This window comes from Nannobrachium achirus (assembly GCF_963921795.1).
Source record: "Nannobrachium achirus genome assembly, chromosome: 11".
In the NCBI taxonomy this organism is placed as follows: domain Eukaryota; kingdom Metazoa; phylum Chordata; class Actinopteri; order Myctophiformes; family Myctophidae; genus Nannobrachium; species Nannobrachium achirus.
The window spans coordinates 38430877-38456812 of record NC_137820.1 but is presented as its reverse complement, the minus strand read 5'-3'; the positions used below and the strand labels follow the sequence as shown (position 1 = coordinate 38456812).

Sequence of the window (25936 nt, the reverse complement as noted above, 5' to 3'; positions counted from 1 at the left end):
CCTCAAACGTGAAACACCAAATCCCAAGTGTGTGTGTGTGTGTGCGTGTGTGTGTGTGTGTGTGTGTGTGTGTGTGTGTGTGTGTGCGTGTGCGTGTGCGTGCGTGCGTGCGTGTCGATGTGGAGACACCTGCAGGCAGCATCAAAGAGGCAGCAGGTACACAAAGAGCAGTAGGATTAAAAGAAGTTTTTTAGAGTTTTTTGGGACCACGAGGTGTCCTCTTGGGCCCGGGCTGCGGTTCTTATCAGATAGGCCCTGCTCCAGATGCAGCGATAAACGGGCTCCTTTGAAGGCCAATGCTGGGACCTATAAGCTTGCGAGGAAGGCAAAGCACCCCATGTCTTTTTATGGTAAAAGTAGTTGTGTGCACGGTGCACATACTCGCTGCTAGCTAGCTAGGATGGATGTAAACACTTAGCGATGGCGCGCGCCACTTCGCTTCTAAAAATGCAAGAAGGCACGTTTTCGACGAATCGTACACTGACGGGTGAAAACCTCATATATGTTCAAAAGATATTGTCGTTGTCGGGCAGAAACCTTGTATCTCCATGTTTCAAATTAGTATGTTTTTTCGCGAATTAAAGCCCTGCTTCATCAGACAAGGCTGTCGCACAAAAGAAGTGAAAACAGCAGATCTACAAGCAAACAACGCCTCACACCGCGAGGCGTTGTTTGCTTGTAGATCGGCTGTTTTCACTATCTATACTATAATTTTGCGAATGTCTGAGTGAGTGAGTGTCTGTCTGTCTGTCTGTCTGTCTGTCTCAGCGTTTCTCCTCAGTGGCTGGAGCAATTGATCTGAAATCGCATCACCATCAGCATATGAACACACCTGACATAACTGTGAAGCCCGTTTGTCACTTTCACAAATCGTATGCTGTATAATAGCATTTTTATGGTGTATCTATATCTATTTAGCCTACAGTACCTTTTGTGACCACACATGTTAAGGGAGGGGAGCTGTTGTTCAGGCCATGCACAATCACACACAAACCCACACACACACACACACACACACACACACGGGGGGGGGGGGGGAGTGTGGTGTGTGCAGGCGGGCGGGGGGGGTTCTGGCCCTGTTACAGATGTTGTCCAAAATCATGCAGATCGGTACACAGTATCTCTGTAGCCGTTAAATGGAACGGGTATTTCTTACATTGATGCTCCTACATATTAGCATGCAAGCACCAGTTAAAGTTACTTTCCATCCCTCATATACTGTGTGCACAGTGCACATCCCATAATCCACACACTGCACATAATTTCGGAGCTCATATCTTTGAACGGGTAAGGGCTAGTTTAGTAAAAAAAAACTAATGGTTTTGGACATACAAGGTTTACACCCGACAACGACGATATATGAGGGTGTAGATCTGTAGATTTATGCTTTTGTGTGACACTTTAGCGTGATCAAGTAAGGCCGTTCATTTACGAAAAAACACGTTAAAATATGGAGATGTATGAGATTTCTGCCCTTCAGACATCAGCCAACCAAATGCTCACAACCCAACAAGGTTTAACTTCTTTAAAACCTGATATCTTTGGGCAATAGGCATATTATTATAGGCAAAATGTTTTCTTTCATGTCACAGATGTGTACAATAGCCTTGTTCCCTATGACCATTTAAAACCTACTAGTCCTGTGCCTGGGGGTGTGCGATGAGGGATTCTAGTCTCAGAAGTAATGTTGGAGTCTCAGGAGTCTCAGAAGTAATGTTGTGTCCAGTTGTGCAGTACCTGTTGTATCCGTCTGTCTGGCTGGCACGCGTGATATCTAAAGGTAACGGCATTAGTACGGCATACACGAAGGGAGCGCTCGTTTTATGGTTAGATGTCACAGTTATTGTCCACGACATTACAAGCGGCGCGAAGGCCAGCGGACCTTGGTCCTGCTCTTCGCCCCCGAGCGCCGCAGGCGCGAGTGGCCGCGAAGAGCGGGCCAGGGCTGCGCGGCCGGCGCAGCGCCGCGCGAGTTACGAAGCCGTGGTGAATGCAATCGTTATATTTATGCCCAGGCCGTAAGGCCTGGGCAAGCGCACGATAAACGCCATGATAATTGGGTACCGTGCACCTCGCGCGGTCCAAGTGACTACAACGGAGCGCTCCCTACGTCCGGTTCAGCCAATCACAGCGCGTCTTTTCCGGGACTTGCCGCAATGCCGGTACGTTTCAATATCACGCGGCTGGCACTCTTTTATGCCCATATAATGTGTTCCTTGTCCAGGCCAGTCTGTGATGTCATCTCCAAATGTGGGCACTGTAGTGATGTCAGTCAGTGATATCAGTTGGGCATTGTTACCATGGTGGCGACACGGTTTAGTATCAGTGATGTCAGCATGCAGACAGACGATCAGACGGCGGACGGCGGACAGACATTCGGTAAATTAATAGTTAGATATACTTTGTCGCACAGGACTCTATCCTTGTAGGCCCCCCTCCTTTTTTCCGCTCTATAACCAAATATCTTCTCTGAAAATCTACAAGCCCACAAGTCACAACACTATTTATTTACCACGGACAATGCACATTAATCAATGATCAATCATTGTCAGTTTTCAAATCCATTTAAATGAGCCCATTTTCATCTGTAGTCCCTTGGTAGGCTGTTAGAAAGTGGTGATATGGCAAAAACAGACATCAATACAATACGAGACAGGTAGACATACAGGGATACAGGAGGCAGAACAACTACAGTAAAATATGAGAAATGTCACCAGTGACAAATGGAGCTCATAATTACCTATGATTGCTAATTTGGTTTGCTTTAAGCCATCTCTTAAGGTTGAATTTGAAGGTCAAATAGGTGTGGTCGGGTCTCTCCTACTATGGTAGGGAGACTATTCCAGTGATGGGAGGCTCTAACAGAGAAAACACAGCACTGTTTCAGTGGTGGTGTTAAGTAAAGGTGTCTACACACCAAACAGCCTACAGGAGACTCCTTCTGACTGTACACAGACTGCAAAGAACTGCAAAAAACTAAGCACTTATTTTTTATTTTATTTTTTTCAGACGACGCCGACTGTAGTTACTGTATGGCAGTGGTGCCAGGTCTGCTCCTTATAAGCAACGTTGATCCTGTTTTCCTATAATGTTGCTAGATGTGGGTTGCTTTTGTTTGGGCTTGTTTCTGAAGTGTAGTTGCTTATTTGGCCTTGCTTTCAACATTATTTTATAAAATAACTAATGTAATAGAGTTCAGAGGTGAAACTGGTCGCGCTTTTGGGCTTATTTTCATAGACCTGGTCGCGTATTTCACTCACAGAATCTGGCAACCCTAACCCGGCCGGAGGCAGCTCTGTTCTCCGTGCAGAGGAGCACACGGGCACTTGATGGACTATTACTAGCCTACTACTAGCTTTGCTTTGGATCCAATTGGAATAGGAATTGAGAGTTGAGATTGAGAATATGGTATTTAGTAAAAATATGCGACGGGAAAATGTCTCTGGCTTGTTTTGGCTTGGTTTTGGAGCAGTAGTAAACTATTCTACAACTCCCTCAATCTTACCGACGGCGAGGGGCGACTGAACAAAACTGAGCAAGTCCAGTTTTCCAGTTTTCGGTCGATAAGGTTCCCGACCCGCTGCCGAAAACCTGACGATGAGCTCCCGTTCGGCAACAGACGCTTTCCGCCGCCTTCTGCCGCCGAATCGTCGCCGAATCTGTGCGGTTAAAAGTGGCCTTAAAGTAGCCGTGGGAAGGTTTCGCGAACTATGACCAGAAGCCTCCTGTTCCCATATAGTGTGAGACAACGTGAAGTACACCCATGGCATGCTTATTGCCCAGCAGGGATGCATTGGGTACCATTTTATATTACCATACCAGAAGCACGTTTTCTTCAAATGCTGCTGAGGCAACTTCATGTAAGTTCACCTCCTGGACATGTACTGTATGTCGCAAGGACTTACTTCCAATCTAACCCTTGATGCTGAGTGCCACGCAGATATGCATTGGGTAAATGTTTAACACTGCTTTGTATGGAGGGGTCGTTTACGATTTGAGCGATTCCGGTTCATTAACGATTACTCCAATTCCTTACCGGTTCCCTTTAAAGATTCATTTAGAGTGTTCCAAATGGAACCTTACAGGTCTATAACTCTGAGCATGTACATTGGAATTTGGTTCCATTTGTACACTCTCAGAGTTATGGTGGTCCTTGAAATGTTGGATCCAGGTTCCTTCGATAACTCTGGTTCCAGATCCCAACACTATGTATGGTTTGTTATGACTCTGCCCGGGCATTGAACCCCGACCTCCCAGTATACGGGTGGACACTTTCTCTAACCACAAAGTGCACTGAGCTGGTAAAAAAAAATCTACGTTGCTCTCGCCCTATCCTGAACCATGTCTGACTCTGTCTTTCACGCTCCTTTTCTGTACAGTTAACAGTTACAATCTGTCTCTACACGCTCCCCCTCGCCCTCTCCCTTTTGTTCCTCGTCAGACTAAAACGTTGTCTAAATACGGGGCTCCTAACCGCAGCCTAATTGCGGAGAGCAAATTGCGTTGAGTAACACGGTTGTGGGACCACCAGGGAGAGCGGCCTGGTTAGGTGAGAACGGAAAGGAATCAAGGGAATGAGTGCAATGTGCTCGTGTTTCACCACCAGAGCCCATGTGACGGAACAGGAATGAAATGTGAACAATTAGACAAAGTGTGGTTCCTATTCATGTCGTCGCTGTCAGGGCAGCAAACACCTTGTATCTCCAAATGTGAGGTTTGTAAAGATATTTTTTGTTGATAGATACAGTAGACTGACAGGAAATGGTGAGAGAGAGATGGGGAATGACACGCAGCAAAGGTTGCCGGGATCGGGATTCGGACCCACGACCTGTGTTTTTTTTTCGTCATTACTGCCCTACTTTGCCTTATAAGAGTGTCAAGCTAAAGTAGTGAAAATAGGCTATCTCTTTTCACTTGTTTCCGCAAATCTCCGCTCCGGTGTCGTCTTGCTCAAGGTCACTTCGACGCGAAGCGATCGAACCGGAAAACCCCGCCTGAATGCAAAGAGCATAACGAGAACATGGAACACTGCCTTTTGAGATTGTGATCGGCCTTAGCACACTGCATGTAATGAAAGTTGGGTGTACATGCGTGTGTGTGTGTGTGTGTGTTTGTGTGTGTGTATATGTGGGTGTCCCCCCCCCCTGCTATTCCTTTGGGGGGCTCCGCTATCCCCTGTATTCCCTGTTCCTGAGGAGGTAAGTATAAAAGCAGTCTTTGTCGGGGTCAATGATCTCATGGTCCTCTCTCTGTCCCCCTCTCTCTCTCTCTCTCTCTCTCTCTCTCTCTCTCTCTCTCTCTCTCCCCTCTCTCTTTTCTGCACGCTTTATGTCTTTGTCAAAGGGGAGGCTTGTCTCGAAATCGGCGTTGGCAGCTGCGGCATGATTGCCAAGTGGAGCTGGCCGAGGCCGGGTCCTTTTGGAGAGGGGTTGGCGGCAGTTTAGGGAAGCTGTTGTGAGTGAGTCCCGCGAGCTGCCAAGCGCCTCATTTGGTCACTCAGTCAGGACAGGACACATATGGAAATGCCCGGCTCTCTGGGTCGACAACGTTCCTCCTCGTCTGGCCAGACAGGCCCCCTCTCTCAGTCTCTGTACATTTAAAAAGATATTTGTTTTACCAAGCCCATTCATTCGACCGGTTTCTCTCTCTCTCTCTCTCTCTCTCTCTCTCTCTCTCTCTCTCTCTCTCTCTCTCTCTCTCTCTCTCTCTCTCTCTCTCTCCCTCTCTCTCCCTTCATCCCCCTCCCCACACCCACTTCTCTTTCCTCTGCTCTCCGGAGAATCACGTTTTTTTTTTGAACAAAGATTAAAACGAGCGGCTGCTTTTCTTTCAAACGGGCCGTGCATGCATGCATGCAGAACACAACTGTGTATCAGCTTGAGGAAGATACCTGCAGCGAGATAAGGTTGTGATATGTTGGCTCGCGTTACTTTACGTCACTCTACTGTATCACATTAACTTCTTTATGGAAAAGAATGGCTGCAGTAAAGCCTGTTATACAAGCCTGTTTTATACGTACCTCATCTATACTTAGATCTGCTATTTTCTCAGGCTTTACACACTGGTGGTACGCTATAGCCGGAACCACAACATTCACGTCAAGGTTTCCAAAGTTGACAGTGCGGCGGCACACTTTCGTGAAAACCCTGTTGAAAGGAAAAGGAAGGACGTCGTTGTTTCCACAATGACACGGCTAACAAAGATGATGTTTAAGGACATCTTTGTTTCCACTAGTGGAAGCTGCCATCTTCCTGACACACACACAGACACTTGACATTTCCATGCATGTGTGTCGTGACCGCCTCGAGGAGCGCTGAAAGGAGAACTGGCAACGATAAGAGCTTTTAAAGTGTTGCCTTGACGGAAAATAATGTCATGTTGTTTCAGTAGTCGTGCGGCCGTGACACGCGCGGCCACACGGCGAGTCTGTCTTTCCCCCTAGTGGGGTTTGCTGCGACGCGTGTGTTCGGCGTGTTGTTGATACAACGCCGCGCCATCGTTCCATGAACTGTCAAACAGGTGTGACTTCAAACATTCTCTGTTGTCATGAGGGAGAGAGGGGGGGGGGGGGGGGGGGGAAGGTTCCATCCAAAGTTTCCAGGGAACTGTGGCTTGAAATCCTGACAAACTAGTAAGTGTGAATTGCACACACAGATCTTCTTTATTTTCACAAAGTGTTCTCCTTTCATTGACACCTCTATTAACTCTTTCTTTACATCGTCACTGTCGGGCAGAAACCTTGTATCTTCAAGTTACAAATGTGTACGTTTTTTGGTAAAGCAAAGTCCTGCTTCATCATACAAGACCGTAGCACAAAACTAGTGAAAACAGCAGATCTACAGGCACACAACGCCTTGCGGTGCGAGTCGTTGTGTGCTTGTTGATCGGCTGTTTTCACTAGTTTGGTACATTTTTCAGATGATAAATACAAAACGAACGGTTCTGGACATACAAGGTTTCCACCCGACAAGGACGATATAATGCGTTAGCCAACCTGGGTGGCTTTTTTGGCCACTTGTTTAGAAATACCTGGAGAGTGGAGGGTAGAGCTGTCAAGTGGTGGCGATTAACGTTACGACTACGAGAGCATATTCCTCGCTAGCTGCTGCTGCTGCGTCAGCAGCGGCGGTCTTTTAAAAAGGCCCTCCACCCCCCCAGGAGAAAAGGAGCCTGTCGGGCCTTGACAATCACAACACTGCGGCGCGGCGGCCCAGTAATGAGCGCATTCTGAGGGCTATCTGTCTGTGGGGAGCTCGCATGTGAATCACTTGTGTCGTCCTCGCCGATGGAGATAGCCACGAGGATGAGGGTGCCCCAGGATAGGGGCAGATTCTTGTCAACCCCCCCACCCACGTCCCCCCCTGTCCCCCCCTGTCCTGCCTCTTCCCTCCCCTCCGTTTTCTATCGGAGTTGCCATGTGTGCTTATTATTAAGTGGCTTTGGGCTTGCTTTTCTGTTAAGTTGCTTATAAATATTGTTAGTTGCGTTTTTTGCTTATCTGGGATTCTTTCCTAAATGTTGTTTAAAAAAGTAGTGGTTCTCAAACATTTTCATGCCAAGGACCCCCCCAAATGTATATGCAACTAGTCTGCATGCGTATCCCCATCTGAAAAAATGTTGTGCCAGGGGGGGACCCCCATACCAGATTTGTGTTGCTAATATGTTTCAAAAAAGACTTCACGAGAGGCTGTTGAAAGTGTATACTATGGATTTTCAAATAGCAAATACAGGTTCAAAGTGCTCATGTAGTCAGTCGCTTCTTTTGGGCTTGTTTTCATAGCTGCTTGCTTGTTTCTCCCGCAGAATCTGGCAAGCGTGCTTTCTATGCCCTGTGCATAGACAAGCCAGAGGCCAATAAGGGAAGGAATGAGAGAGTATATCTTGTCACATGCATTAAGTTGGTTGGAGCGTCCCATTGGTTGTGGAATGCCACGTCTTTTGTAACACTGCCAGGTGAATGTGGAAAGCATGCCACGTTGATTGACTCAGGCACGTGCACACATAGACATCAAAGGGGGCTTGAGCCCCTGCCCTTTTATCCGTCTGTAAAAAGTGCCCTCTCCAGACAATGAATGCAGTTTTTACTATGGTGAAAGAAATTCAAATGCCCTCTTTCCATGCCATACCTGAAGGCAGCACTGGCAGTGTGTGTGTTTGTTTAGCTATACTTATGGGGACTAAACGCATTTTCACACAGTCACCTGCAGGGGACCTCTGATAGTGTGGGGACAAAATAGTAGGTCCCCACAACGGTTAGGGGTTAGGTTTAGGGATAGAGGTTAGGGTAAGGCCACAGGACTTGCATAAAAATGAATGTCTATGTAATGTCCCCACAAGAGATGTAAATATATATAGTGTGTGTGTGTGTGTGTGTGTGTGTGTGTGTGTGTGTGTGTGTGTGTCTGTGTGTGTGTACACATGGCTAGTCCAAATGCTAGCTATCAGGTCGTTGGTCAATGGGTTCATTTACATGGAAAATATGCCCCTCCTCCCTCCGCCGCCCATTTTTTTTTCTCTTTTTTTTTGAACTAGCCGACTTGAATCACTGCCCACTCGCCCCCCCTCCCCCAGCCCACCCCACCCCCCCTTTGCGCTTTCATGTATGTGAATGGAGCCACTTGTTGACTGTGACCTCACTTCCCCCTTTGTTTGGAGTCACTCATTGGACTGGGGGGGAGGGGGGGGGGGGGGGGGGTTTGACCTTGAGCGTCCCCTACCCCCCTCCCCTCCCCCCAGAGAGGTGCTTGCTCGCCGCTATGCTAGGTTTGTTTGGCGAGAGAGAGAGAGAGAGAGAGAGAGAGAGAGAGAGAGATCAGGGTCATGGAGTGGACGCTATGTGTGCTTTTAAGCGAGCCTTTTGTCTGCCTTATAACGCCAGCTCTTGAACCAGAGGGGGGAGGGGGGGTGGTCAGCAGGAGAGAGGTGTGTAGCTTGGTAAGAGAGGAGTGTGATGGATGGATGGGTGCTGATCGTTCAGACAACCTCTCTCACCTTTAGGGGTCCGGCTCGGGGCGGGGGGTGTCGGGGCGATCGGGATGTCAGTTTTTTGGCTCCACAAGGCTTAGTAGCCCCCGCCCCCCCCCCCCCCCCCCATCTCTCTCTGCCGCCTAGTGATACCCTCTCCCCACCAGGGACGTGCAGAGAATGTTGGAGAGGCAGGGGCTGAAATTTCTAAAAGGGCCTTTTGGTGAAACTATCGAAAATAGCAGACCTCCAAGCTTGGAGGTCGGCTATTTTCGATGCTTGATACAGTACCACACTGAACCAAGCATAATCAAGTGAATACTGGAGATGAGGCGTATGGCATGGATTTCTACACAGAGAGAGCAATTCTTTCAGCATAAGATGCTGCGTTCAAGTTCAGGAGAGTTTGGACAAGGCAATTCTCTTGAATGCTGCCTTCAGGTATGGCATGGAAAGATGGCATTTGCATTTATTTCACCATAGTAAAAACTGCATTCATGGTCTGGAGAGGGCACTTTTTACAGACGGATAAAAGGGCAGGGGCTCAAGCCCCCTTTGATGTCTATGTCTGCACGTGCCTGCCCTCTCCCCAACATCCCCTCCCCTGCTTCCAGGAAGCATCTTTTGTTGCTAGGCGGAAAAAAAAAAAAACGTGATGCTGCATCTGTGGGCGCGCGCACATACAAACACACACACACCATGTACACACTCGTTTGCAACACATGCACAGCTCGAGGCTTATCGGTGTTGTCTGAGAATGCGTGTCATCTCCTGCGGCCCTGCGGTCGGATGAAATATCCCCTCAGATTTGTTAGGTGGGAAATCGCGGAGCCACGCAGCGGAGCGGTGGAGACAGATAGAGTGGAGCTTCTTGTTTAATGTGTTTGTGTGTGTATGTGTCTTATTCAGTGTGAGTTATTGCGACCGTCAGGTCGCAGTTACTATCAAATCCACCACCGGCTGTCAGTCAGTCAGTCTGTCTGTCTGTCTGTCTGTCCGTAACACGTCACGTCACGTCACACTTTTGCCCTACTCATATCTCTGCCACCGTTGCCCCATCCATGCCAAACTTTGCACACACACTCCTTGGCTCATTTCTCATATGGCCCTCTTCTAGCGCCACCATGAGGCCGATTCTTGCAAAACACAAATCACGCAAAGCGGTACACAGTATCTCCAAAGTCATGTCATCAACATGGATCTGTCCCATTTCCCATATTCCCTCCCGATTGACTAGAATGACTACCATTGCCTTCTAAAGTTTGTGAACATGAATTATCTTCTATCTGTTTTATTTTATTTTTTAAATACATGTTTTGTTGTTTTTCATAGTTTTCCTCGTGCTAATTTCCCCTCGAACAATGAACTACAACTGCTTGGTCTCAGTGTCTCAGAGTCAGTCGCATGCAGTCGTGGCTTTGTTTTTCACCTGACTGTGAGATGTCTCAGTGGGAGGAGGCTGTGATGGTGGCTGGTGTACAATACAGGAACATGCTATTCTTCCCGCGAGTGTGGAGTTCCCAGCCACGCTGCACGTGGTCCTCCCATTATTACACTGCGTGACCGAATTATACAAGCAAACTAAATATACAACAACTGTTCTTATTTTGTCATCTGACTGGAGCATAACAGACGTCCTTGGGACAGGACCGGGCAGGGCAGGACGGGACAGGACGGGACGGGACGGGACGGGACAGAGGCAGCTTTACACACAACTCTTAATAGCATTCATGTTGTCCCGCCTGACCTGCAACACCAGCCACACCGAAGCCCAGCATGCTGTGTTTGTCTCCGGAGTTCCTGTGACAAATACCAGCCGGGGCTATTTTCTGTTGTACTGTCTGGGCATGCTAGACTGACTGACTGACAGACAGACAGACAGACAGACAGGGGAGCTGCTGACCAGTCTAGTTTGGGTGAATTGACCAAGCAAGTCAGTGGTTCTCAAACTTTTTCATGTCAAGGACCCCCCCCAACTTACCATTAGCCGGACCCCCATTTGAAAAGATATGCCAGGGACCCCCATAAGAGAAGACTATCACAGCTCTGGCAGTGATACTCATTTGAAGGGTCCATTTGATTCCTAACTATCATTTAGCTGGGAACCCCCCTGGAACCAATGGACTAAGTCAGTGGTTCTCAACCTTTTCTGGCCGCGACCCCCAAAACAATGATATTTTAACTGGGGACCCCCCACCCTGACGAGCACTAAGAATTGAGGAATTACATTTTGTATAACACGGTTCTATTGTGAAAATGTCTGCCTCTAGAGGTATTAAAAAGTCCTTAAATTGTCACTTCAGAAATGTGCATAAACCCTCTATACGCTTAAACTTTATGTTGGTTTGTTTACAGTTGAGTGAGAATACAATGTTGCACGTTATGTTAATCATCTGGGGACCCCACCAAAATAATGTCCCGACCCACAGGTTGAGAACCAATGGACTAAGTGACAGGGACTGTCACGGATGCATGGGTGAGGTGAGAGGTGGCGACAGTCTCAGACAGACGATGCAGGGTTGGCTCAGAGAGAGCTGTCTGCTGGGTCCTCAGTGTCATCACCCAGCTGGGTATTTTGGCCGTCCGTCATCTGGCAACCATGTGATTCAGAGCCGCTGGCTCGCCTTATTGTCGATGTCTGCACATTTCTATTTCTGAATGAATAGTATACACAACCTATTCTGTGCCACTCTCCTTTGGTACTTGAAAGCCTAATTGGACTTACTGTACATTGACGAAGTCACACGCATGAAATATCACTTGTCTGTTCCTCTTAACTCTTTCTGTGCGAAAACCGAATAATATCGGTTCTTTTTTCCATTCCAATACTAATTGTTTAATCTATTTCGCTTACCCTGAGCTGCTAGTAGCGACGTGGGTGGTCCTGGCTCCTCCACCGCTTCCCAGCGAGCCATTCTACTTGTCCCGATGATTTATTCCATTGAAAATGGTTTAGAAAAAAGTTTAGAGCCCCCCCAAAAAAACGCTGTTTCAGCAAGACATATTAAGGATTACAAGAACCGACATTTTTCGGTTCCTTTAGTAAAATGAATTAAATAATCGGAGGCATCAACGATCGCCCCGGACTAATTTAGCATCCTAGCACAAGGCCGCGATTCTGTTTACACGGCACGTAATGGGAAGAAAAGGCCGCGCCACGCCGCCCACTCCAATAGAAAAACACATCTTTACAGCGGATTTTCTCCGGATTGTGTTCCGAGGCCAGCAGACAAGTTATTTTGGCGGCTGAATAACTTTAGATCGCTCTTCTAAAAAATTATATAGTCGATTGCTAACTGATAGCTAACTTCCTCCGGCTCGCTAGCATAGCACTCATTCGAGTGAAAAGCCAAGCCAGTTCAGGCTGGCGACCCGGATGTGATAGTGAATGCCTACGGGAGAATGGCTGGCACTCTAGCGGCACCTAGCGGCGCCCGGCAGCTATTGAGTTAACAGGTATTTAGAAAATAATACGTAGGTAGGTTTATCGTTAAATATCTCTGAAACGCACCATGTTGAGCCCGGTTTCGATCTCTGGCTGCTCCTGGCAGTGTCAAAGTGCCTCTTTAGCAAGATACCGGGCCTCGTTCGCCATGCTGTTTGTACATTTCCTACAATATCTTTACCTACAATATCAGATTTTAGTGCAGATTTGAGTGGTGCTAGCCCCTCCAATATTTGGCTTATACCGGTAATGATATAATGATGAACACATATTGTCGTTGTCAGATGGAAACCTTTTTTGTCTAAATTTCATAAGTAGGGCATTTTGCTTTGAATGGTGTGTCTCATAGCTGTTGTTATGGAATTTACATGAGTTAGACATACAGTACATGTGCATTATCTGCATACGTTAAGGTAGTGCATATACAGTATATGTAATGTTTGTGATGCCATGCTGCTTTATCAGGAGACTGCAGTCGTCGAAGTACTGTACAGTTCATCTGGCGTAATCTTATAACTATTACTTGATCGCCCTTAAACTACAGTATGTAATCATATATATAATGTGCGTGCATATTGCATCTTTCTCTTTATCTCATGATGACCGTGTGGCCAAACAGTCTTGTTCATGCTTGCTCATCGGTCATGACTAATATCTCCACGGCCACCTCTGCAAATGTATATTATTCTCTGTATGAGCTTAATAAACTGCCATTATGTCATCCTGAGCTTGCGGTTGTTTACAGAATAATAGATAAATCAACCGAATAATGAATTGCATAATGAATTGCATTTTTATAGCGCTTTTCCAAGTGCTCAAAGCGCTTTACAATGGTTCATTCATTCGTACATTGGGAGATAAAAAGGTGATAAATCAACCGAATGACCTGCCACCCACTCACCGGAGGATACATCTTATATTAGGATCACACTGCATGTCCCGAGTGTTCATTTGACTCTGAGAGATCATACAGTAACGAGGGATGGGACGATATGAAAATGTCATATCACGATTATTGTGACAAAATAAATCACGATATATGATATTATCGTGATAATCAAAATCACGGGGTGGAACATTTGCCAAAAAAAATTGACGCGTTGTGAGCTTGTAGATCGGCTATTTTTTGGCAAAGACTTTTGATAGAGTGGGAAAAAAAGACTGTATCAAGTACGCATATTACCTTTGACCTATTATAGAGGATTTCAGTGGTACCGGAAATGCAGATCGGCGAATAAAAGGTGAATTGATCCCAGTGCATGACGGAGGACGATATCACGATAAATTAAATCTCCACGATACGATTATCGTGAGTGTTTCTTTATCACGATAAACGATAATATCGCGTATCGTCCCATCCCTAGTAACGATTGCCTTTTACTCCTCTTTTTCAATAACCACACGTATTGTTGCATTCCCCTGAAGTGGCCTGGGGCTCAATTCTCCAGCCCCCCCCACCCCCCACCCCCTCAGCTGTCTTTAGCCAGCCTCTGGACTCAAAATAACAACCAGCTGAAGAGCCACTGCACGTTTTACAAAGCCCCGCCATCTTCCCATGGGGTCAAAAGCCATGCCACTTCACATTTTAAAACCCTTCTCCAGCATCAACAATTAGCAGAACCCTTTCTCCTCTTTGTCTGGCCACGGAATTCTGCCTAATTGTACTTGTGTCCGCGGGAGACCTGGGCATGTTTTCATTGTGTTGTCCATTAAAGTACCATAAGCACTCTCTGACCTCGCAAAGGACCCAAGCATTACCTATGCTCAGCGTAAGGTACACTGTCTTATTTAATTGGCACCCAGAGGAGAGGGCATTTTAACTCTCAGCGGGCTATTGTAAAAGAATGTTAATTAGCTTTACAATGCAACACATGTCCCCCCCCCCCCCCCCCCCATTGTTGTTGCTGCGGGGCTGCTTCTGGGCACGGATATTTTTGACGGAGAAGTGAAGGCCGGGACAGAGTGCGCTGGAAGTCAAAGATTAATCACATGAACCCTAGCGATGCGACGCGATGCGACACGACACGTTGTGAGATTTTTCAAATGATTTTTTATACATTGGAAAAGTTGTGAAATGGGACATTCTGCATAATGAGTACTTTCTACTTTTGTTACTATAAGTACATTTTGATACCAATTATTTAGTAGTTGTGCTCAAGTCAATTTTTTATTCCAAACTTTTACTTGTAGTATTGATACTTTTACATACAGTAACTAAAAAAAAACTTTTTTCCCACCACTGCTCACAGGGAAGAAAGGAAGTCCAGAAACAGCCTATTCTGCAAGCTCTCAATTCGTCTGTGACACATTGAGAGCTTGCAGAAGGGGCTGTTTTCACTTTGCATCATGATTCCATAAAATACATGCTGGCTTCTATGGCAAGGGTCTTCAACGTTTTCAGGCCAAGGACCCCTTAGTTGAGAGAGAGAGATGAAGCAGGGACCCCCACAACCTGTTCATAGATTCCATATAGTTACATTGTTTGACAGCACGTTCATCAGTGTATTTTGGATTCATGTTAATGTGGGTTTTCAGATACCGGTATTTAACCACTTGAACCGTCAATACTTAATAAACTTGACTTTTCACTGTGCTTAGTCTGCTCTTTCCCCCCTCCAAAGCTCTTTGCCAAAAATAGCCGATCGACAAGCTCACAACGCCTCGCAGTGCGAGGCGTTGTGAGCTTGTAGATCTGCTATTTTTTGCTAAAGTTCTCAGAATATGGACGCTAGGGTTCAAGTGGTTAATATAAAAGAGGGGTGAAAAACTGTTTCTATCACACAAAGATTTGGAGGACCCCCTGTAGTAACTCTGAGGACCCCCTAGGGGTCCCGGACCCCCTGTTGAAGACCCCTGTTCTATGGAATCCAACTGACTCAAATCAGCCAACTGAGAGCTTGGATCCACGCTGATAAGGTTTAAGAGGTAAATAATAGACTCTGTTAATCCATATGGAAAACCTGATGAGATCATTTGGCAGAGTCTGCTTTTTACATGTGTGGACTCCAGCAAAGCCAAGTGCATGAAGTAGTCAACCATATGATTAATTGTATAAACAGGAATACATGGCCAACTAAATCTTGGGGGCCTTTCAAAGAGCCTTGTGTTTGCTTGTTGCTGGACGTCGGCGAGCGCTAACACATCTCATTGAGTCGGGGATATAAACATAATTTATATTGGTTTGTTTTATTAAATCATAATAACGTAGGCCTCGGCATGTTTTGCAAGTCTGGCAGGCACTGGACCAGAGAAATGAGTTTGGTTTGGGCTTTATTCAGCATGTGTATAAAGTGGTGCCAAGCAAAACGTATAGGGGTTACAATACAATACATGTGCGATGCATAGCTCATTTTAGTGTCCTCCGTTATGCTTAACTGCTCTCCGCTAGCTTGGACCGGAGTTTTATTGACTTGAGTCCTGACGCATTAACATTTTGCAAGTTTCTCAAATTATTTAAAGACATTTCGTGTTGGCATTGGTTGTGTTAAGTACTATTACTCCAGAATGTAAATATTGTATTTAGATATCTTGTTATGGGGACGTGCAGAGAATGTTTGAGAGGCAGGGGCTGAAATTTCTAAAAGGGTGATCTTGGTGAAAATATCAAAAATAGCAGACCTCCAAGCTCACAACGCGTCACAGCGCGACACGTTGTGAGCTTGGAGGTCGGCTATTTTCGATGCTTGATTTCTACACAGAGAGGGAAATTCTTTCAATATGAGATGCAGCATTCAAGTTCAGGAGAGTTTGGACAAGGTTATTATCTTGAAGGCTGCCTTCAGGCATCGCATGAAAAGAGAGAATTTGCGTTTCTTTCACCATAGTAAAAACTGCATTCATGGGGGCACGGTGGCGCAGTGGTTAGCGCTTCGCCTCACAGCTAGAAGGTCCTGGGTTCGATTCCCACCGGGGGGCGCTGTGGGTGCTGGGGGCGTGTTTCTCCCTCCGCGTCATCAGCGCCCACACCCTAGGTGGGGTCGGCCACCCTAGATGGGGTCGGCGATAGGGCCTTTCTGTGTGGAGTTTGCATGTTCTCCCTGTGTTTCCTAGGGTTGATACCTACCCTCACAAAAGCATGCAGTAATCCTGGTCTCAATAATGCCTCCCCCTGGCCAGCCGGGGCGCTTGATGGAGGGGAAAGGAACTGGTTGGAATAACGTGTTCCTTCCACGCGCTACGTCCATCCCGGGGAAATCCCCCCTGTCAGGTGAAAAGAAACAACTTGGACTACTCATGCATTGAAGGAAGCATGAGGTCAGTCCGTTGTCTCCCCAGGCGTGGCAGAGGGAGAGCAGAGCCCAGGATTACATATGCAATTGGCACTGGGTGAAAAATAGGTTACACAAATCGTGGGATAAAAATTATAGAAAAAAAAAATGCATTCATGGTCTGGAGAGGGCACTTATTACAGATGGATTAAAAGGGCAGGGGCTCAACCCCCCTTTGATATCTATGTGTGCATGTGCCTGTGTGACGGTGCCCAGAACAGTGACGTCATGATCCTCGTGTGTGAACAGCTGGTCATAAGCGGTTCGCGGTTGTCTGCTCACGGCGTAAGTAGCAGGTTACTACCTCGCCAAAAGGCGGGGGATTTGAACCTAAGGCGATTTGGGGAAAAGGTTGTGTTTGGCTAATCCGAGCTGATTTAAAAGGCTATTATTACAGTGCCCATATTTCCAACCTCATCCTCCTCCTCCTACTTTTTTTTTTTTTCAACTTACACCCTCCTTTTGTGGGTCTTAACACTTAAGTCGATGCATCAGAGCTGCTTTTCTGTGCTTTGATAATCCCTTTGATGTCGGACTGTCTGCGGTGATGAGTCTGTTTCAGGGGTTTAGAGTTGGTTCTTTTGGCCCCAAAGAGAGACTTTTTTTCCTGTTCTTTCTTTCTTTCTTTCTTTCTTTCTTGCTTTCTTTCTGTCTTTCTCAGAAGCTAGGGCTGTCACAATTATTACATAATCGTCCAATCGCAATTATTTGAGGTAATAGAAATTATTTTGCATAATCGTCATAATCGTTTCCATGGTTAGAAATGTTAATATAGTTACAAACACTTTCAGTAGTGGAAATAGCTGATCTACAAGTTACTATCAATGTTCTTTTTTAAGTATAAAATTGTCAAATATGTCAGTAATTTCTTTGTATATTTAGGTTATGTGTCATGATTGCCATGTGCAACTTCAAAGCCTAAAAGCCAAACAGAAATGTAATTGTCAACGACAAATACACACTAAAATCGTTAATTGCAATTATTTGAGTGACAATTAATCGTCATGTAAAATGTCATAATCGTGACAGCCCTATCTGAAGCCCCCTTCCTTCTTCTGGCCCAGGCTGCCTGCTGTGGGGCAGTGTGCATGGGGCACGGACTGGCGCTTGGCGCTAGCGCGGGTAGGGGGGGTGCGTCACGGCGGCAGCAGCGGTCATGTGCCATGGTGCCAGCGAGTCACGTTCCGCCCTGGCGAGGGTGGGGGGGTTCGAGGATCATCGCTTCAACGATCTCGCAGCACTCGTCAAGTTTTCCCTGTCGCCTTCCTATTTTTTTTCCAACCCTCTCTGGCCCTAAACAGTCACACACAATCTCTCTCTCTGTCTGACTCTTGGAAAGATTGAGAGTTCTTCCGGAGACAATGGGGACATTTTCAGGCTATGAGGGTTATCCAAAGGCGAGGAGAGGAGTGTTGTGTGCGATGACAGACTTCATCTCGAAGTATGCCCGTGGCTCCTAAAAACTAGTGGAAATATTTGTATATATATTTTTTTCTTCTCAACACTTGTTGTCTCCGTGCCATCACCTTTTTTATAATACCTCTGAACTAATGCCTTTTTCCATCTGTCAGCTTTTCCCTGCTGCTCTGGAAAAAAAGAAAAGAAAAATGGGAGCACTTCCAAGATGTTGTAGCCTAAAGGTTGTGCCGGGGCATCTGAAGGTCTTAAAGACCCAGTCTTTTTTTAATTGCAGTGTGGCATAACCCGACCCGTTGAAAGACTGACGTCCGCAAAGGGACTTGGTGTACATAGTGATTTAATGCATGGTTCCCCCCATGGAATTTACATGGGAGTATATTCTTTCATAATTTGTTTATTCTTTAAACAGCTGCTTGTGGTAACCGCATTCTATTGCGCCGTAGTTTGCTTTCTCTTCTTCTCTCGTCTTCCCCTTGTTGGATGCGGGGGTCTGGTGGTAGCCGGACGAGATCCGTCTTCCCCCCGCCGTGCAGCTGTGAGACAGCAGCAAGTATTACAAGTACCTGGCCGTAAATCTGCGCAGATCTGGACGGCACGCCGTCCTGCATGCTTATGTGCTGATGTCAACAGTTTGCTGATGGGCCTAGTATTCAACGTAAAGTTATATACCGGCGCCATGGCATTGGTCCGACATTTCATTGTTCCTACATCCCATTAGTCCTTTGATTGATCGATTGAAGACTTTATTAGAAGTTTGCATAGGAAAAGGTAAAGTTTCATGACGGTACAGTTCACTGGTACAAGGTCTACTAAAAGGAGATTCTAGAAAAGAGTACGCTTATTTCCATAGGAAACCATTGAAGTATCTCATATAACATTGAATGACAGACGGATAGAAAACAGTACTATGCAGTAGATATAATCAGTCCGAATTTGGTGAATGTTAACCTGGTGAAAATACTATGCTTAAACCTAACCCTAACCTCAGTAAAACTATGCCTAAACCTAGCCCAAACCCTAACCCTAACCTCAGTAAAACTATGCCTAAACCTAATCCTAACAAAATTAGGACTAATGAGATGTAGGACTTTTTATACCCCAGTTATACCAGGCCAAATCTAGGGCCCATGCTGCTATAATGCATTCTTACACTTTGGCTGGAATTTATTTGTATTTTTCCGAGGATTATGCATGTTTGCGATGTCGCTGATGATGAGGTTTATCTCTCAACAGAGAGAGAACATCCCTCTGTGGGTTTCTACTACACCAGGGGTCTTCAACATTTTCTGACCAAGGACCCCTTAGTTGAGAGAGAGATGAAGCAGGGACCCCCACTACCTTATCATAGATTCCATATAGTTTCATCGTTTGACAGCACAATCATCAGTGTATTTTGGATTCATGTCAATGTGTGTTTTCAGATATTTAACCACTTGAACCGTCAATACTTAACAAAGTTGACCTTTCACGCTGTACTTAGTCTGTTCTTTTCCCCCTGTATGGGATCTACAAGCTCTGCTATTTTTGGCTAAAGTCCTCAGAATATGGACACTAGGGTTCAAGTGTTTTTTATAAAAAAGGAGAACAAAAAGTTTCTATCACTCAAAGATTGGGAGGACCACCTCTAGTACCTCTGAGGACCCCCTAGGGGTCTCGGACCCCCTGTTGAAGACCCCTGTACTATACTGTAGGGCTGCTCACTCGGGCAGGAGTAGACTTCCCCCGCAGCTGTGTCTACTAAACAATATGACCTTTTTTCTCGTGGGGTGGGGCGGCTCGGCTCGAGAGGAGCTGCTCGCCCGAGTGGAAAGTATAGAAGGTCTCCGCTTAAAACTCCCCTTTCCTCCCCCCACTTGTCATGCACCCCCCCCCCCCCCCCCCCCCCCCCCCCCGTTCCTACCCACAGGCTCCTCTTTCCCAAAAGGTCTTCTTTTCTCAGCCTTGCAATCCCAGGAAACATCGGTGTGCACAGACAACATAAACACATGTAATTAAGTCCTCCGCGCCCCCTTCACCTTTAGAGGTTGTGTCCTCGGGGGCTCTTAGCTTGTCTTCTCTCTGTTCCTTATAGAATGAGTACCACTCTGTCTTCTTCTCTTCCCCGCGGTCTTCCTTTCTTCCCTGTAACCAGTGGTGGGAAAAAAGTACTCACATTTTCTGCTTACTGTATGTAATAAGGTCTATATGACCGAAAGCTTGCACTTTGCCTAAACTGATAACAAAGTACTTGATTTTGCACAGTTTTGAGAGTGCGGAGGCTCCCCTTTTTCATCTTGCTCCTTTTTGGCTCCGGCACCTCACCTGAATCTACTGGCAGATGAGCTGTGTTTATTTTCACTATTTACTTACTGTGTGTAAATGTATAAATACGGCAATGTAGAAATAATTGTAGTGGAGTAAAAGTACAATATTGGAAATACTCCAGTCAAGTAAAAATACCTCAAAATTAAGTACATCTACTTAGTAGTCCTTTTCCACCACTGTCTGTAACCCTGTGAAACAGAAAGAGGAACAGAGAGGAATCCTCCTCTCGTTTGCTCGGGCCAGGTTTTGCTTTTGCTCGACACGTGCGGCTCAGCTGAGTTCCCACCTGAAAGAGAGAGAAGAAAAAAAAGTGGGCTGGATGCCGCTACACATTACTCTCCTGTTCTTCCTTCATCTTGTTCTGGAAGGTCGTTAAAGGCATTTTAAACCCGCGACCTGGAAATAGAAAAAGCCTCGGCCTCGAGGGTGTTCGTTCTGAACTTTTGATTTGTTGCATTTGGGGTGCAAACGGCATACATTCCCTTTAACTTTGTGTAACACACTATCCCTGGTTCTCAACCTGTGGGTCGGGACCCCCAGCGGAGTCCCCAAATAATTTTGGGCGGGTACCCCGATGATTAACTTAATGTTAATCTCTTAATGTTTTCTCACTCAATGGTAAATAAACTAGACCAGGTCAACCTGGTTGTGCCAGACCCCCTGTCTGTCATCATCATTTATGACATCATGCCTTTTGTAGGCATGTCATCATCATGTCATCATCATATATACCCTTTATATAGAAAACCCGGACAGACCGACATTTGCTTATGTAGGCCTACCCATTTCATGGGTCTGGCAAACAACATAAAGTTTAAGTGTACAGAGGGTACATGCACATTTCTAAAGTGACAATTTAAGGCCTTTTTAATACCTCTAAAATGACAAATTAAACATTGGCCAAATGGTCAAGTATTAGAGGCAGAAATTGTGAAAATATGAGGCATTGTGAGCTATTTTCACAATAGAACTGTGTTATACAAAATGTAATGCCTCAACTCTTAGTGCTCGTAGGGTGGGGGGGTGGGGGGGGGGGGTGGGGGTCGCAGCCTGAAGAGGTTGAGAACCACTGTAATTTACTATCGGTGGTGGTCGCGGTGGGAGGGTTTGTTTTCAAGGAGCGGATCTTCCCCCATGGAAGGGGGGTTCCATGTGAGGGGGGTTCCATGTGAGGCTTCAGTTGACCAGGGGGCATGGTTAGCAAAATGTCACCGTGGGATTTTCTCAGTTTGTGTATAGGCCAGTGGTTCTCAAAGAGTGGGGTTCGGGGGACCCCCAGGGGTCCTTGGTTGGGGTCCCTGCTGGGTGTCTCCAGCAAAATGTGTTAAGACAGCATTGTTTTGAACATAAATCTTCTCCTCTGGCACGAAAGTTAAACATTTTCAGATGCAGGGGGTCCGTGGTCAAATATATATCAATTTGTTGCTCTATTGACACCAAAAGTAGTTTGAGAACCAGTGTTGTAAAGTACTTTTATTTAAGTACTGTACACAAGTACATTTTTGAGGTAATTTAACTTTACTGGAGTTTTTCCAATTATCTGTACTTTTACTTCTACTCCACTACATCTCAAAGTCAAATATTGTACTTTTACTCCACTACAATTATTTGAAACTTTAGTTACTATTTACTTTTTAGATTTTGATTATTATTACAAAACATACATTAACCACTTCAGCCCTGTATACATTTTGGCCATTTGAAAAAAGCCGATCTACAAGCTCACATTGTGAGCTTGTAGATCTGCTATTTTCACGATCTACAAGCTCACATTGTGCGCTTGCAGATCTGCTATTTTCAAAAGATTTATATACATTTGAAATGGGACGTTCTTCATAATGAGTACTTTTACTTTTGGTGCTTTAAGTGCATTTCGATGCCAACACTTATGTACTTTTTCTTAAGAACATTTTAAATTATGGACTTCTACTTGTAACAGAGTATTTCTACATAGCAGTATTGAAACTTTCACTTTTGAGTACTGTTTCCACCACTGTTGTAGGCTGTTGAACCACTGTTGTAGGCTGTTGAACCACTGTTGTAGGCTGTTGTTTCAGCCATTAGGGAGTGCGGCGGCTTGGCTTGCTTGCCTGGCCTACAAACCCTTAGCCTCAAAGCTTTGCCAGTGACCCCGTGTCACTCGGTACAACTGTTTTCCTAAGCGTTGGAATGACACGACAATTTATGTTGGCTTTTTTTTTCTTCTTTTCGCCAAAGTCCAGCACTCTTGTGTTATGTCACTGGAATGCAGCTAAGCCGAGAGGAAAGCACTGCCTTTTGCCTGTATACTGTAAGTGTGTGTGTGTGTGTGTGTGTGTGTGTGTGTGTGTGTCTACCTTGATGAAGGAATGCCATATTTGTCATATTCTCTGTTATGGTTGCACTAACATTATTCTTTTTCTTTTCTTTTTCTTTTTGCCATGATGATAATAAGATTTGTCTTTTGCACTTTTATTGGATAGGACAGTAGACTGACAGGAAATGGGGGGAGAGACGGGGAGTGAAATGTGACAAAGGTCGTCCGGATTGGGAATCGAACCAGCGCCGCCGCCAGAAATCAATGCTTATCGTGTGTCAATGCCTATGTGTTATGCGCCTGGACCAGTAGGCCAGCGGGCGCCCCAACGTGCTTTCCTTTGTTTCTTGTGAAAGCTTTTGCAAGCCATGCTGTGATTGCGACCGTCAGGTCGCAGTTACTACCAAAACCTCCACCGGCTGTCTGTCAGTCAGTCAGTCAGTCTGTCAGTCAGTCTGTCTGTCATGTCATGTCACACTTTTCCCCAACTCATATCTCAGCCACTGTTGCCCCTATCCATGCCAAACTTTGCACACACACTCCTTGCCTGCCAATCCACCACCTCCACCCCACCAGGGACCCCCTGAGCTCCAGGGACCCCCTTCCGCCGCCGCCAAAAAGTGCAAAAATGACCAAATTACCACCCAAACAGGGCTGTTCACGGGGAACCACCGACTCCTGGTGCTCCAGTATGGATGCCCCTAGTGGAGGACCCCCGCCACTGCAGCGCACATCAAATGCCGTAACTCGGGCTAGGAGCGACCGGGAGAGCCGGGGCCGGTACCCACACGTCCGGACACTGCATTTTTGGACACTGCTCCTACAGATTTTGCAATAAAATCACGCTGCGACCTGACGGTCGCTTATCTCCCGATTAGGGAGTCTTACTGGTGTTATTTGTGTGTTTATCATGGCTCATCAGAAGTTGATTGCGACCGTAGGTCACAAGTTTACTATGAAAACCGGCACATCTTGTCCACATATCCGTGTATCTCTGAAGGTCATGCCTGACACTGTGGTTCCCCTGACACATCACTGTGACATCACAGGTGATATCACAGGTGACATCACCTATGTAAAAGTCCATATACTGTATGGGTATCCCCCAGAATCCCTTTTATGCCCATATACAGGTATGAAGATCCCTGATGTCATCAATATACATCACTGGCCAGATGGCCAAGACATGGCCCATATCTGTGTGGCTGGTTCAGATAGGGATCTCCATGTATGGGCATAAAAGGGATGTACCATATACAGTACATGGATCTCCAGTCCATATATGGGTACCAGGGGTCTCCATATAAGGGTAACTGGTCCGATATACATCACTGGCCAGATGGCCAAGAATTGGTCGCCCTGAGGTGTCTTACTAGTTACAATCATAATTATTCATATTGTTCACATGTGTGTTACCCTGAGAGGTACGTTTTATCAACCACTTAACCCTATAAAGCTAGCCTTACACCTAACAACTTTGATAAGATTTTGGAAAGATTTCTCAAAGACTACCCTCTCACACTATAAGATTTGAAAAAGACTTTCCAAAAACTTTATAATGATTTTTCAAAGATTTCAGTTGTTGCCTCTAAAGATTTTGTAAAGACTGGTTCAAGATTCCCTTTTATTTGCTGAAATATTCCTATTATATAGCCTTGTGTTCCTATATAAATTATAATATTATAAAGCATTAGGCTAACCATAAATGAAAATAGCCGATTTACAAGCTCAGTCAGATACTTTTACTTGATTACTTTTTCCATCAATTCACATGCAGTGCACACACACACACACACACACACCGAGCTCCGCCTTCCTCCCTCAGCCCTCTCCTCTCTCGTTCTCTCCTCTCAGTCTAGCCGGCGCAGATCAATCCTATCAACTTATTATCAACGTTGAATGTTTGGAATAATGGAAACGCGGAGAAATAACCAATAAAGGGCTGTCGTAGTAGCCGCACCAACAACGACCAGGCTGGCAGCTCAGAGTCTTGGGGAATGAATGGCTTGGCTTTTGGCTCGTTCTGTTTTGGTTGTAGGCTACGTCATTGTATTCATTCAGACTCAGCCCCGATTTGTGAAAATATTAAACCAGTTTGATATTCTCGTAACAGAATCTGGCTCTCAAGTTAGGGTAAAAATCGAGTCGGAAGACTACCTCACATTTAACGATTGAATAACGACCGAATCACGGGAGCGCGCCGCGACTTTATTACGACTGAGAAATCTTTTCATAGCCTTTAGGCTATATGTTTCGTTGACCGGCCTCCTCCGGTGATTGATGATTGATTAACTCAATTAATTAATCAATAATCGATACCCACTGTTTCTCCCTTACATCTCTTTAACGCATATCTCCTTTATTTCCCAAAGCAGATGAGCCCAACGCCAGGCCGGTGACCTTAGGGACCGGCAGAACCATGGCAGAGGAGATGGACCACGTGGAGGCGGCCGTGGACGGCCGCCGCTACGGAACCCACAACTCCACGGACGCCGCCCCTCCTCCTCCCCCCAGAGCGCCCAGCCGCCGCAAGCGCTTCCTGTCATACCCGCGCTACGTGGAGCTGATGGTGACCGCTGACGCCAAGATGACGCGGCACCACGGACGCAACCTCGAGCACTACATCCTAACAATCATGTCAGTAGTAAGTAAAATATTGTTCCCTTAAATTATTTAATTGACATTGAAAGAATATGATTTTTTCTTTTTAACCTATATATATATATATTATAGCTGTCGAAGTTAACGCATTATTAACGAGTTAACGCAAAATATATATGTTTGTAGGTGCTGGTAGGCAAGCTGAAGTATATGAGAAAGAAAACATCCCACTGCTTATCTCAGGAAGGGACCGCACACTCCAATGACTCAATGCTTCATTTTTATTTATTTTGCACTTTGCACGACGAGTTTCGACGCGGGGCTTCGTCATATAGCACCTGGCGGTCCGCGACCCACAAATGCATCCCGTCTCGGTGTTTTGTTACAAAAATCCCTTTTGCAAAAGTTTACCTGCTGGTGGCGCTATAAAATGTGAAAAAAAGGCATTTGTTCCTTGACCTAATGGGAATGTGAGTGCAAAATTTCACCCAAATCGCAGGCTGTGTTCATGATTTGAGGCATTTTTGACAAAATGCCCTTTTCACATTGGTCTGTTATAGCGCCAACAGCAGGTAGACTTTTGCAAGACACATTTTTGGAACAAAATCATGCATGCAGCGAGCGATTGCTGTGAAAGGC

The 25936-nt window shown here is 45.8% G+C and overlaps 1 protein-coding gene across 1 annotated transcript in view; it reads left to right on the top strand.

Annotated features, from left to right (window-relative positions):
* Positions 1-25936, top strand: part of LOC308293744 (A disintegrin and metalloproteinase with thrombospondin motifs 20) — a gene marked incomplete at its 5' end in the record, with an annotated part of 210943 nt that overhangs the window by 10548 nt on the left and 174459 nt on the right. The window contains 1 exon segment of the mRNA XM_080736360.1: positions 25072-25340. Within this exon segment, the coding sequence (XP_080592486.1) occupies positions 25072-25340 (269 nt within the window).